The sequence below is a fragment of the Cyprinodon tularosa genome, unplaced genomic scaffold (assembly GCF_016077235.1).
Source record: "Cyprinodon tularosa strain WSP-4 unplaced genomic scaffold, ASM1607723v1 ctg78, whole genome shotgun sequence".
Lineage (NCBI taxonomy): Eukaryota > Metazoa > Chordata > Actinopteri > Cyprinodontiformes > Cyprinodontidae > Cyprinodon > Cyprinodon tularosa.
This window is the reverse complement of record NW_024039540.1, coordinates 2133706-2148035: the sequence shown is the minus strand read 5'-3', so window position 1 is coordinate 2148035 and position 14330 is coordinate 2133706. Positions and strand designations below refer to the sequence as shown.

Sequence of the window (14330 nt, the reverse complement as noted above, 5' to 3'; positions counted from 1 at the left end):
TCCACTGAGCATAGTGGGTAGTGAGAGCACCCACATTTAAAAGTATCTATTTAACAGGTAAAGCTATTTAGACTGATAGTAAATAATACTTACATAATAACATAGATTGTATATTTTTATATATATTTTAAGTTGACAATAGCAGGATAATTGTAGTTACCCTTTTAGGATACAATGACACCAAGCTAAATTATTCCAGTAAATAAGTTTATTTCTATAGCTCTGATTCATAACGTTAAGGCTCTTTGCAGAGACAGTTGAGTCGGGTCATAAAGTCAGATTGTTTTTTTTAAACAAAGAGCATAAAATGGCAAACTATCTCAAGTCGTAGCTCAGTTTGTTTGTAGAAATGGATGAAGACAGGTTCTGGAAAACACACAAACGTTCAGATTAATTCCTCATCCATCCCACCTCTGATTTTAAATTTACTAACAAATTGTGGTTCAAGTTCTATTAATTAATTAATTAATGGAATTAAAATAAGTGCTTCACACAGTGTTTTTATATTAAAGTGCCTTCAGATTAATGGTAGTTGATGCCCCAGACCGATGCAAAGGCTGCAAATTTGATGATTAGAGTAGGTCTGACAGACGGATTGACTGAAGAACTGTAAGCAGGCGCGGTTGGGATGAAGAGCAGTGGGGGGAAAAAAAAGCTTCTTTCAATCAAATACTCCCCAGATGTTGCTGCAGAACAGCAGCTCTTACCGCTGCCTCCTGGACGGACGGAGTTACGCAGTGATCATTTATCTGCAGGTGGTGGTTCTGCATTGACCGATAATTCATGAAGTTCTTAATGTCTTTTCATTGCTTCTAGCAGAGGATCATCTCTCCTGTTTCAATAGTTTTCATTCATTTGATGCCAGAATCCTGTGCAAAAAGCTTTATTTGTTTATGGGGTTTTTTTACTTTAGAGCTATGCAGACTCTTCTGTCCTGTAAAACATCCCAGAGGTCTTTTTGACTTTCGAGTTTACTTGTTTTAGGGCAGAGTATGATTTGTCCTTTATATTTAAACTGCCATGAATTGTCCGAGAGCTGTTGTTGCCCTGAACGCCTCACGTAGACTGTAATCACCAACAATAACATAAACAATGAATACACTCTGTGCATTTCTACAACACTATCTGCAATATTCTTGCATGCAATACTCCTATTTCTGTGTAAAAATGTAACTGCACAGCCTGTTTCTGTCTTTTTTATAATATTCTTTTTATTGCACTATTTGCCTGTATTTTATATTGATAAAATCAGTCCACTTTGGGAAGTGGGGTCCTAGTGGTTATAGAGCTTAGAGCTTGGAATTTTGAGGTTCTGTGTTCAAGCCCCACTCCCACAGACTGCCACTCTGGGTCCCTGAGCAAAGACCCTTAAGCCCACATTGCTCCCTGGACACTGCACAATGGCAGCCCACTGCTCCCAAAGAGGATGGGTTAAATGCAGAGAGTCCATTTCGTTGCCCAATCTAAATTAATCAAGTAAATTAAAATAAAATTAGCAAATAAATTAAATTAAATGGCGTTAGGGTTTCCATATCTCATTCAGCACCATGACCCACTGAGTGAAATTCTGTTACACCATATTCTGTAACCGGCTACTGATGGATGACGCTGTGAGGTGGACTGGGGGGATTTTAATGCGGTGTCTGCGTTGGCCGTTTGTGGGAGAAAGGTGAAATGTCAACATCAAGCGAACCACCAGAATTTGAACTTGTAAAGAAAGAAGACATTGATGATGTGCATGTAAGAACCTGATGCTTAGGGACTATTTTATAGTAGGTCACCTTATTCTGCTGTTTTATTCTGATTAACAGTTCTGATTGACTCAATGTTATCATAGAATAGTTTAAATGGAGAAAAAATGAGCTAAATGTTTGTTTTTGTGTTTTTGTTCCACAGCTGATGGTGATCATCGGCATCACTCATTTTCTTGTGGTGGTTCGAGTGATTGCCGCCCCCTTGATGTCAGAAAGCAAGTGGGAATTTATGAGCGAACACTCAAAGACTCTGGCTGTGCTGCTGGGCGCAGTGGTTCATTACGTCACCATTCAGATAATGACCAAGGTACGTCTGACGCTTTATTCACACTTTATAGATGTCTAAGTACAGATGCCCAGACGTCCCAATCCACACACACACCTCCTCCAGGGTACACCCAGCCACCCTGCGAAGGAAACTCATTTCGGCCGCTTGTATTTGCGATCTTGTCCTTTCAGTCATTACCCAGATCTCATGACCATAGGTGAGGGTGGGATCGCAGATCGATCGGCAAATGGAGAGCTTTGCCCCTCGACTCGGTTCCCTCTTCACCACGACAGTCCAATACAGCCACCGCATCACTGCCGTTGCCACACCAACAATTCGCATATCGATCTCACACTCCATCCGTCCCTCACTCGTGAACAACACCCTGAGGTGCTTGAAATCCTCCACTTGAGACAAGGACTCCCCACCGACCTGAAGAGGGGAGTCCACCTTTCTCCGGTGGAGAACCATGGCCTCCTCATTCCGGCCGCTTCACACTCGGCTGCAAACCGCCTCAGGGCCACCAGGAGGGTTTGATGAGGCCAACAGGACAACATAATCTGCAACAGATGCAACAGATAATCTGCAGAGATGATAGGACTGTTGTCCTCCCTTACCTCCAGCTCAGAGCCCGGTCAGTTGCTGCCACTCTCCAGGACACATGCTTATTCTGTGCAGGTGGAGCTACAAGGAAGTCCTGCCGAATCAGACATTCATCCAGATTCAGCTCTGGAAGAACCAAAGTCATCTAATTTTTTAGCACTTCTTGGCTGTTTAAACCTTGTGGATGTAGAACCTCTTATTACCCGATCCGATGAAGATGGCGTGCACAAAGGAGGAAACACATTTAAGCATTAACAGAATTTATTCCAGTCATATTTAACAAAATCATTGATACAAGCACAAATTTCAGAGGAAGATCTCACCTTCTATCAGGCCTTCCTATTGGCCATTTCAGGGAAGAACCCACTGAAAGGTAGAGAGCTTCTGCCCACTTTTCCTTTTTACCTAAAAGTCATCCAGGAAGTGTCTCACCCAAAAGCCCCCAGTCAGCATCTAGGCCTTCTCACACAGCCTACAGCATTACCATATAAGGTGATGCTCTGGCCACCATATGTATGCATAGAAACGTCCATTTTGGCTGACCCACACAGCAGAGTGAACAGATATAGAAATAAACAGATGTAACAGTTATTTAAAACATAAAATAAAATAAAAAGAAATTTATCTTCAATGAATCCATGGTCTCTTCAAGCCGATTCAGATGTGCATGGAGAACAATTTAGCAGAAGTCTCTAACATTAAGTTTCCCCTGTGCTTTTATTGTGAAATGCCGACAGCGACACCTTGACAGGAAATTTCATGAGGTTTCCAGGGGTAACAGTTTGAAAGTGAAGGATCTGGGAGGCTGATAAACTACTGACTATTGTGAAACATTATTCCAGCCACTAAAAATAAGGTAAACATGCCCACTGCTATAGTCAATGCACAGGAATGCCATGTTATGCTATGCAATAACTTTATATTGAAAATGGACAATATAAACATCTGGTTTAATGGTGATGTAATCGGCCAAAATAAAAAAAATTATATTTAAAAAACAAAAACAAATGACAGTTTCAGCTGCAAAAATTAGACTAAAGTAAAAAAGTCGACCAGTTTGGTTCATTTCAGGGCTTAATAGGGGGATGTTGACCTCTGGATGACCTAAAAAAATTATCTTTAAAATCTGTGAATCCAAAGGAGCACAAATTATCATTTTGCCTGCGCTAATAAATCACTAACATTTCAGTCTTTTCGCTCAGTTTTTCCACCTGGGTAAGGCATTAACTTTAAGCATTCCCCTGCATCTAAAAAGCAGAACGGTGAACTCATCGCGATGCTCGGGGAAATCACCACGGACACCGCGTTCAGTCTGAACTCACTTCAACACCACAAACCTGTGACTAGGGTTGCCACCCGTCCCTTGAAAAACGGAATTGTTTCGTATTTAGAAATAGAAGAACCTGTCCCGTATTTGGTGGAAAATACTTTGTCCCGTATTACTGTGGGGGGTCGAACGGAGTAATTTAAATGCTGATGGTACTTTTGGAGGCAGATAACTCTTCACTTCTGCAAGAGCTCAGAGGAAATACAAATGGAAAAAGTAGGCTATCGCCACATAATGTGGCATTGAGCTAATGATTATTTTTTTCTGTTTTACAACTGTAGCCTACAGTCATTGCATTTACGGCACAAATATGTTTACAAGTTTGCTGTTCCACCAAAAATGTGCCCTTTATTTGTGCAATTTATTTATTGCTTTATGTTCATTTTTACAGCTTGAAGTTAAGCAGGGGAGGCTCATGTTTAGGATACTTATCTTATTCAGCAAAGTTTGTGATTTTGTATTAAAGTGAATTGCTTTAGTTTTACCAGGGAGTTGGCAACCCTACCTGTGACTGAAATGTTTACGTCCTTCTACAATTTATTTTAATGATCAAATCATTTATTCATTTTCTTGACCCTGATCTTAATGCTTATTTTATCGTCCCTCATGGTTGTTTTTGTTTAATGCAATCTGCAGGTCAACAGATGGGTGGCCCAGAAGCTGTCATATTTAGGTGAGGGCGTGTGCGTGACGTCTTTTACGAAGCGGTTCTTTTAGGGTGAGCGTTGTCGTCACTGTTGTGTGTTTGTTCTCCTCAGAAAAGCCGAACTCATTCGCTGCCAGAGAGAGAAGCTTCACCATCAAGATGTTCACCTTCCAGTTCTTCACTCTCTTCTCATCTCTGTTCTATATAGCTTTTTTTCTGGGCAGGTATGGAGCGGCTGGAAAGTCCATCACACCAAGAACACAACGCATGCCTCCTGCTCCATTTCTTCTTTACATGTTTCAGATATTTTCAAGGATAATTTTAGTCTGTTTCATTTGATTTTGATCCATTTGGAAAGTAGATTTAAATATTATTGGTTCCACTTTGTGGGTCAATCACTAAGCTAAAGGTTTTCTTGCCTCCCATCAGGATAAACGGCCACCCAGGAAACTACGTGCGCCTTGCAGGGTATAGACTGGAGGAGGTGAGATGCTGTCTCTGGTTCTCCCTGTCGTACTGGAACAGCACCATAGATTGTAAACCCTAACGTGTTGCCTGTCTTGCAGTGCCATCCCAGTGGCTGTTTAACGGACCTCTTTATCCAGATGGCAGTCATCATGTTGCTCAAACAGACCATCAACAACATCTTGGAGTTCAGCGTGCCGTGAGTGGGGTGTTCTGGTTGAACATGGTTCCAGTATGGGAACCAGCAGCTTCTCCAATTCTCCAACTGTTCGTCTTGCAGGTGGGTCAAGGGCTTTGTGAGAAAGAAAACGGCGAAGCGGCTGAAGAGAAACTGCGGTCGCTGTTACAGGAAAGCTTGCCGCGACAATCGGAAAGATATTGAACCGTGTGATACTTGCAAAATCCGAAACTGGCTGAGGAACTACCACCTGGGCAACACTGACGCCTTCAGCCTTTTCAATGAGTTCTTGGAAATGGGTAGGTCTGGTGACGACACCGTAACAAGGAGCCGTTATAGTACGGCCAGAGGTCGGCTTATGTGTGATTAGTGATGAATAGGGCCTGTCTGAGGGAGCTTCAGGTCAACTAATGACAAAACACATAATTTTATACTTCCTTTATCCCACTTGGCTTAAAACCCAAGCTGTTATGCTTTCTTAAAGTCCATAACTAGTTGAACATGTTGGGCGATAAATGATGTAATTCTATTAACTTAACAATTCAAATTCAATTCAGTTTATTTATATAGCGCAAATTCACAACACACATCACTACCAGATCATACAGTCAGATATTCAAAGTTTTCTATCTAAGGAAAAAAAAGTTGATTGCATCGACTCATTGACTTGAATGCAATCCCTCACACTAACCATGCTTGTAGCAACAGTGGAGAGGAAAAAAATCCGTTTTAACAGGAATAAACCTCCAGCAGAACCAGGCGTTAGTTCATGATACATAAAAAAAAAATAAAAAAAAATAAATAAAAAGCATGATAATATTCGGCCATATTTCTCACCCATGAATGTCTAAATTTTTCATCTATGCAATGCATGCTGGGTAGATGGTGGGGTCTGACTGGACTGAAACCTACAGAGTAGGGTGACCAGACGTCCCCGATTTCCGGGGACTGTCCCCGTTTTGGACCACCTGTCCCCGGCTAAAGCTGTCCCCGGAAATGTCCCCGATTTTACCGAGGCGAAAAATGTTGCGTGTAGACTGTTATTACGGTAGAGCTGTTGCGCGCAAAAATAGGTATTACGGTAGCTGGTTGCGCTGCTGATAACATAAAGATAAGGAACAGAGCGCACCACTAGAAGGGAGGTAATGATCCGTTTGGATGTCAGCTGCCATTAAAACACAAAGAAGAAGAAGAGCGCATCACTTTTAAAACAGAAGAAGAAGAAGAAGTGGAAGTTCGTTTTTTACAACCTTTGGCAACTGATGGGGAGCTACGCTGAGTGATGGTAAGTGTGTTAATCAATTTATTTTATTCTGATCGGGCTGATCTTGTGATGAATGTTTGGTTTGTGTCCAGGTTAAAACAGTAATAAAAAGTAAGACAAGACCACGAGTTGAGCATGAGTAAAAGACGCTGGGTTAAAATGTAGCAAAATGATTGAAAACTCCTTGTAAAGCGCTAATCTGGTACGCTGGTTCTCCAGGGATCAACAAGGGTTTGTATAAAGATGATTTAGAATGGATAGGTGACCTTTAGTTTATATTTCAGATAGTTATTATAAGTAGAGTTATTTCAATTTGTTTTGATGATTTATGGTTGTGATTTATGAGCATAGACTTCCAGTTTTTGGTGTGCTTTTTTACTGCTCAGTTTGGATATATATGAACGTTCCTTGTGAAAAAATAGGAGTCAGTAACAGGAGAACTGAATAAGACAAGATCTACATGATCTGAGAATGATGGAGGAAGAGATAACCACCTGTTTAATGTTTATTTATTATGTGGTTTTTGCTTGTAGCTCCTAATATTGTGGTAATTAGCATTTTTAGTATTTAGATGAGATATTAATAATAATAAGTTTTCATGTTGCACATCCTAATTTGTTTTGGTGGTGATTTTGATTATATAATGTCTCTGTTTTAGAATAATGTAAGATTGATGCTGGAGGAGTGAGGAAGAAGATAGAAAGACAGAAAGGAGATTGAATGAGAGAGGAGGAAACTAGGAACTCTGATAGAAAAAACGGTTGACAAGAAGGGAGAAAAATTTACTTTGAGGAGTAAAGCAGAGAGCAGGCAGAAGTCAAAAGAGGGCTAGAAACAAAAGCGAAGGTGTAGAGGGAAGAAAACAGACAAGACTGAATGACCAGATGGCTCTTTCAAAGAAGAGGAAGTGTCATTTTACGGAGAAATTACAATCAGAATTTCCATTGGGAAATTATATATGTATATGTTATTGCTGTTTATAAATATGGACTATTCTTGGATTATATACATTGTGTTGATGTTAAGCCTATTCTGCTGTTCAATGGTTAAACTTGTTTAAGATATTTAAAAAGGTTATTTTGCTTTTTACTTGCTATGTCTTCTCTTATACTATTTTACCCAAATTACCAGGGCCACTGCCTCAGACCCTGTTCAGTTAATATTTCTGTTTCAAATATTTAAAATGTATAATATGTATTAATAAAGTTCAAGTGATAAAGCGTTGACATGATTTGAGTGATAAACTAACATATTGAGTGATGTAGTGTGCAAAGTATGCTGTGGAACACAGAGTGGCTGTATACTCAGGTTAGTAGGAAAAATGAACCTGCTACTTTGAGACACACAGGCCCCTGATGTGGCTAGGTGACAGTAAGAAACATATATGAACCTTTACCTGCAGGCTTGACTACTACTTGTTTTTTTTATGTTAATGAAGAAAAAAAATATTTCTTATAGGCATGTACAGTAGATGTAAACAGAATAAGTATTTGTTGCACTTTTTTGAAGAGGTGGGGAAACTGTCTCAACAGACAGCCACAGGCATAGAATAAATGTTTGTATTTACTTTTCTAAATTTCTTTTCCTCATGTCACTCTCCCCTTAGGAGGCGGCAGAGCTCTTTGGGCCCGACAAAATTGGAAAGCCCTGCTAATGACCCTTGACCCCTCCGCTCCCACCCCCACCACTTTGCCCCAGCCCAGAGACACAGTTCTAGTTTTCTACTAATAACACTATTCATGTTATTAATCTTAGGATACACTAAACGTTTGGAAAGGCACATTCCTGGCTTTTACACTTGATTTTTGTTGTTTAAATATTAATAAATATGTAAAAATATATGAAACCATTACTGTCCCCATTTCCTAATTTCATCTCGATAAAATGTATTGATTTTTATCCACGAGCAAGAAATGTCCCCAGATTTGATTTCAGAAATCTGGTCACCTTACTACAGAGTAACACAGGAAGGCTAACATTAGCACAGCTGTTTGTATTGTATTGAGTTTGGTGTATATGTAGAGAATGAGCCATTATACATGAGAATTGTGCTGAAACCAATATATATATGATTGGCTTATGACCTACTATTTACTCTATTAGCCAGAGCTAACACCATTAGCAGAAGCTAACATTAAATCAAAATCCAATCTTAAGATAATTATCTACTGTTTAAAGTCACATTGAAGCATCTTTAAGTTGTAACTCTTCTTTCTAATATATCTTAGACCGTGTTTTTTATTGAAATAAGAATCTCTGCAGATTAGTGGTGACCGTTATAGGTGTATAGTTAGAAAGCAAATTGTTTGCCGTTTCTCAATTCACTAGAACGTGAGTACAGACTCGTGTCCTCGCCAAGTATGTTCTTGAGAAGAACGCAGGAAAGTGTGGACGGGAGCATGCAGCATAAATATGGGTCAATTGGAACAGAAGCGTACTGATGACGCCATCGCACGCTCTGCTCGTCTGGAGCTGCATTTCACCTCCTGTTATTAATAGTCTCTATATACTAATACATTCTGACATTTAGTGGGAGAATAATAATCAACACAGTCGGATAAGCACAAAGCAAACGAACATTTTGCCAAATAAAACTAAAATATCATCATCATGCCATCAGAGCCAGCGGTCCTCGGAGCTCGGCTGGTTGCCGCGGTCCTCTCAACTTCGGAACATTTTCTTTTTTTTTTTGTTTTTTTTCACTTAATTTTTATTTAAATTTTTGCAACTTACACAGACATATACATACAAGCCTACATTCAGGCTGCCGCTCTATATGGTAAAGTTAAAAAAAGAACAAAACTTTGAAAGAATATACAACAAGTTAGGCTTAAAAGTAAAGTAGGTCACATGGTTAAACATAAGTAGCTTACAAACATAAATATAGTTAGTAATTAAATAAGCAGCACCAATGGGATAAAAATTAAATAGAAAATAATAAGTAAATATAAAAAATTACAATAGAAATTGAATAGAATACAATGAAAGATAGAAAAAAAAATAATAATAATATGAACATTTTCTTTTTAAATTACACACTAAATCTGTAAATGGGCCATATAGTGGTGCTTTAAAGTATAATGTCCTCGCCTCAAATGATCGTAAAACATACTTTTATTGAACAAAAGCAACATAAAAGAGAACTTTTAACTTAATACTCTGAGCTCTGTGAGCGCTCCATTGAAAGGAGACTGAGGAGACTCATCCACGACCTCCGACACAAAACTCTCCCCCTCTTGCATGTTTCCTCTGTCCATAGCATTCCTTGACAGTATTGTGTCTAAGTCACCAATTTAGTGCTACTTGGTCCAAATGTAATTTCCCATTGGAGGCCTACTAGCACTAAGTTGCTAACTGGTTAGCAACGATGCTTCCGAGAAAACGGCCACAATCAAACTTGCTTGTGAACCTTCCGCCACAACAATCCCGTCCCCTTGATAGACGACGAATCACAGCCGCTTCCCTGCGACTTTAAAAGTGGTGCGCTCTGCTACTCATCTATACGTTACGAGCTCACAAAGCGTGAAACATGTTCATGCTCTTTCTACCATAATAAGAGTCTACACGCAACATTTACCTATTCATTTATAAAGCAGTTAAATCAGGGACATTTCCAGGGACAGCTTTAGCCATGGACAGGTGTTCCAAAACGGGGATTGTCCCCAGAAACTGGGGACGTCTGGTGTCCATGTTTTATCTGCATTCTCTCTTTAGAAAAAATAAAGACACAAATTCCACTTTTATTAGTGCAGTTCTCATCTCCAGACAGAAACGTAATAAATTACTTCTTCCCAGCTAAAGCTAATAGTTAATTTCTCACTGATCTCAGAGAATTTCAACCATTGATCATTTGCCAATATCTTTATCCTTGGTTGATAATAGTTTTGACCTGCATTTGACCATCCATACAGTTTTTGCATTCTTTATTTTCGATGTGTCCAGTATTTTCGATCTTGCTCTTTTATTGTCTGCTCATGTTGCTCACTCCTCTCTTCGCTCTGCAGTGATCCAGTTCAGTTTCACCACCATCTTTGTGGCAGCATTCCCGCTGGCGCCCCTTCTGGCGCTCATCAACAACATCCTGGAGATCCGGCTGGATGCCATCAAGATGGTCCGCTTGGAGCGCCGTCTCATTCCAAGGAAGACAAACGACATTGGTAAGGATGAGGAAAAAGTTTTCCAAAAAAGTTTTTAAAAAAATCAATCCACTGGACTTTGTTTCCAAGTTTTAAGACGTTTTGCTTCCCATTCAGGAAGCTTTTTCAATTCAAGATGTCAGAAATAGCGTTGAGTTTGAGGCTTTAAAGAGTAGATAAAAACAAAGCCTCGTTTTGGCTTAGAAAACATGCACATGGAAACGGATGAATGGGTCTGCCATTTTGGAATGGGGGCCGTTTGGTTTCTTTGTTATTGTGTAATACCCGATACCTGTCTATGCCAAATAACACTAGAACTCCCAAGGCTGTCATTTTGATGATTCTGAGAATTTAGAGCGGAAGAACTTTATTTACATTAATCATATGTTGGTCATGTTAACTGACTTTTCCTGTTTCTATATTTCCTTCATTTTCACGTAGTAATAAAAACATAAAACGTAAATAGGGTTAATTTTACCTTGATATCCCACAACCGTCATTTTGACAGCTCTATTAGTTTCAATGTAAATTCTTCCCGCGTTGATTGACTTTCGGTACCGTTGCGGCAACTAACATTCTACCCAGAACGCTTTGGCTAATGTGGAAAAATGACTTTCACAAGAAATCTAACTTGAAACAGGCTTTAGAAATGCTAGTGAATTAATGATAGTGATTTGGGCAGAGAGGGAGAGACCGATGAGGAGGACTGGGTAGAAAGCGTCTCTCTCTGACAGCGAGTCCGAGGATGATCGCCTACCCACTGGAATACACAGACGTATTGATGACCCATCAGACAATAGTGAAACTTTTGTTCAAGGTTTGGATAGCACTGCCCACACCTCAACTGGTTCACTCAGCATCCCAAAAGCCAAATCAGAGCCTCCTTTCTGCTATAATCACACACAGGACGGCGTGGATGTGTCGGATCAGATGATTAAAAAAGTATTCTGTAAAAGCTCCAACGTGAAGCTGGCTTGTTGCTGTATTTTACAATGTCCTTGACATAGCAGCTATAAATGCGTTGGTTTTGTCCAGGAGCTGTTTGAACGTCACCGTCTCATGCAGAGATTTTATCCTAAAACTGGTAAAACAGTGGCATGCAAACCGCAGGTTACCAACCCCTCCCCCACAGTAGAGTCAGCTTTGGCGAAGCAAACAAAACAGCGTTAGGTGCTTCAGCACTGCACCACAAAATGATTATGTAAGGTTTGTCATAAATGTGAAAAGGTGGTGTGCAGGAAATGTTCAAGGGTAATCAATCCATTTCTGTAAATAAAATTCTAATTTTAAACTTCAAACCTGTGTAGTAAAACAGTTTACAAGTATTTTACTGATTCATTTTTAAAGTCGTAGGGAAGCGGCTGTTTCAAGCGTTGCGTTTCCGAATTCTCCTGAGTGGTGCCCGACTTTACACGAGTGAATAAAGTGAATGTGATTGGTTGTTTATCAAGGGAAAGGATTGTTGTAGTCGAAGGTTCACAAGCAAGTTTGATTGTGGCCGGTGTCTCAGAAGAATCTTGCTAACCAGTTAGCAGCTTAGTGCTAGTAGGTTCCCAATGGGAAATTCCATTGTGACCAAGTAGCACTAAATTGGTGACTTAGAACGACACTGTCAAGGAACGCTATGGACAGAGGAAACATGCAAGAGGAGGAGAGTTTAGTGTCGGAGGTCGTGGATGAGTCTCCGCCGTCATACATTTTTTATTTAGAGGTGGAAAGTAGGGACGAAGATGTTGTGGAAGAGGACGCCAGGGCAGCAGAAGCTTGGTTTGGTGTAGAAGGCTTACAGCCGTACATGTTTGAACCCTTGCCTCGCAACGCTGCCAGTTCTGTTAGCTCTACGTCTGCAGAAGACACAGACGTCCATCCCCGTGAACACTGGGACTCAATGGGAAAGTAAATGATTCTTATTTCAACCGTGGCGTGTATTAGCTGCGACATATGAATCAAGATGCTATGACCAAAAAAAGAATGATTGACAGATGATCATTGATATATGATTGGCCGAATTTTGGTGTTCAGGCTGACATATAACTAACTGGCCTGCATAAGATAACAACAAAAAACACCACAGATTTTAAGACAGGATTTTTTTTTTAAACAGAAATCTTCTAAATTTTTGGACAATGTCTTCTGATAAAGAGTACATTTATATACATGTTTAAGCCGGAATGATTTGACATTTAAATATGACTTCCCTACGACTTTAAGGTTTACATATCCACATTGCGTTTGTATCGCACACTAGAACCATTACAGTCAATGACATCACTACTCACGTATTCCTTTGGGAAAAATGTCAACTGTGAAATTGACTGCCAGTGGGAGTTCTAGTAGGATCAGAATTCTGGGAGTCCTAGTGTTAAAGAGAATTGTCGAACAGACAAGGTGCTCTGTTCGCATTACAGGGGAACAGAGCACCCCATTTCATTGCATGTTTTCTAAGCCAAAAAAAGGCTTAGGTTTTTTTTTTTTGGTCCACTCTATAAAGCCTCCAACTCAATGCTATTCTGACATCTGCAAACTTGGAAAGAGTCCAGTGGATTTCCTTTTAACTTTTTTGGAATGATTATGATCTGGATAACTAAGAATCTTCACCAGCATGCGGAAAAAGTGTTTTATATCAAGATGGTTGAATTTTTACTGTTTTCCATGAAAATGTATTTCTACGAAAGTGCATATAACAGTGTTTTTGTGTGCGTGGGGTTTATCTTTCTGATTGCAGGTGTGTGGACGAAGATTTTAGAAGCTGTCGGCGTTATGGCCGTGATCGCTAACGGCTTGGTCATTGGAATCTCGTCGGACTTTATTCCTCGTCTGGTTTACCGCTATCATTACGGCCCGTGTGCCAACGGCAGCACCTCCTCACAGTCAGTGGCGTCACCAGCTTGAACACTCCGACATGCTAGAGCTGGTTTCTCATCTTTGTTTCTTTGCAGCTGCATGCAAGGCTACATTAATGACACCCTGTCCATCGCCTACATGAGGCAGGGCAGGCAAGACGAATTTGTACTTCCAAGGGAGAAGAATCTCTTTAACGTCACTCAATGCAGGTGAGGGAACTGACTAGTCTGCTTTGTGGACAAAAACACACACAGACGTACATTCCTTCAGATTGGATATAACAGGACAAACTGTGTCCTCTACAGCTACAGAGACTACAGAGATGCAGAGGACTACTCTCTGACCCCTAAGTTCTGGCTGGTCCTGGCCATGCGTTTTGCCTTTGTCATTCTCTTTGAGGTGTGTTCTTGTTGCGTTGCATTTAAATCGATGAAAAAATACAAGTAAATTGGATGTTTTACCTCATGTGTTTTCCCCTGACAGCATGTGGTGGTGCTCTGTAAGTTTGTAGCAGCTTGGTTCGTCCCACACAGTGCCACCTCAGTTAAGAACAAGCGTATGAAGGATAAACTGGAGCGACTGAAGGATGAATTAAAGTAAGTTTGCTGCCTGTCTCTGCCACAAGCAGAGGAATTCAAGTATCTAGCTGGTTTGTACACATGTGATGGTGGAGCTCAGGCATCCAGATCAGCTTGAACTTTAGCTTTCCTGAATGGATGGCAGCTGATTGAGGCTGTTGAGGAATCAGATGCTCCATTTATAAAACTTGCATACCAAATTCTTCACCAATGTTGTGATCTGTTACAACAAACTTAGGGTGAAAATGTGTGGTCTGAGCCAGCCGT

General features: G+C 40.2%; 1 protein-coding gene across 1 annotated transcript in view; it reads left to right on the top strand.

Annotated features, from left to right (window-relative positions):
- The window catches only part of ano9b (anoctamin 9b), a 54044-nt gene extending 39944 nt beyond the window's left edge, over positions 1 to 14100 (top strand). The window contains exons 13-23 of the mRNA XM_038270858.1: positions 1897 to 2061; positions 4589 to 4625; positions 4711 to 4822; positions 5028 to 5082; positions 5165 to 5262; positions 5344 to 5540; positions 10510 to 10662; positions 13367 to 13511; positions 13581 to 13694; positions 13791 to 13884; positions 13969 to 14100. Of these exons, the coding sequence (XP_038126786.1) occupies positions 1897 to 2061; positions 4589 to 4625; positions 4711 to 4822; positions 5028 to 5082; positions 5165 to 5262; positions 5344 to 5540; positions 10510 to 10662; positions 13367 to 13511; positions 13581 to 13694; positions 13791 to 13884; positions 13969 to 14085 (1287 nt within the window). The 3' untranslated portion in view covers positions 14086 to 14100. The remainder of the gene's footprint in view (positions 1 to 1896; positions 2062 to 4588; positions 4626 to 4710; positions 4823 to 5027; positions 5083 to 5164; positions 5263 to 5343; positions 5541 to 10509; positions 10663 to 13366; positions 13512 to 13580; positions 13695 to 13790; positions 13885 to 13968) is intronic.
- Positions 14101 to 14330: the final 230 nt, after the last annotated feature.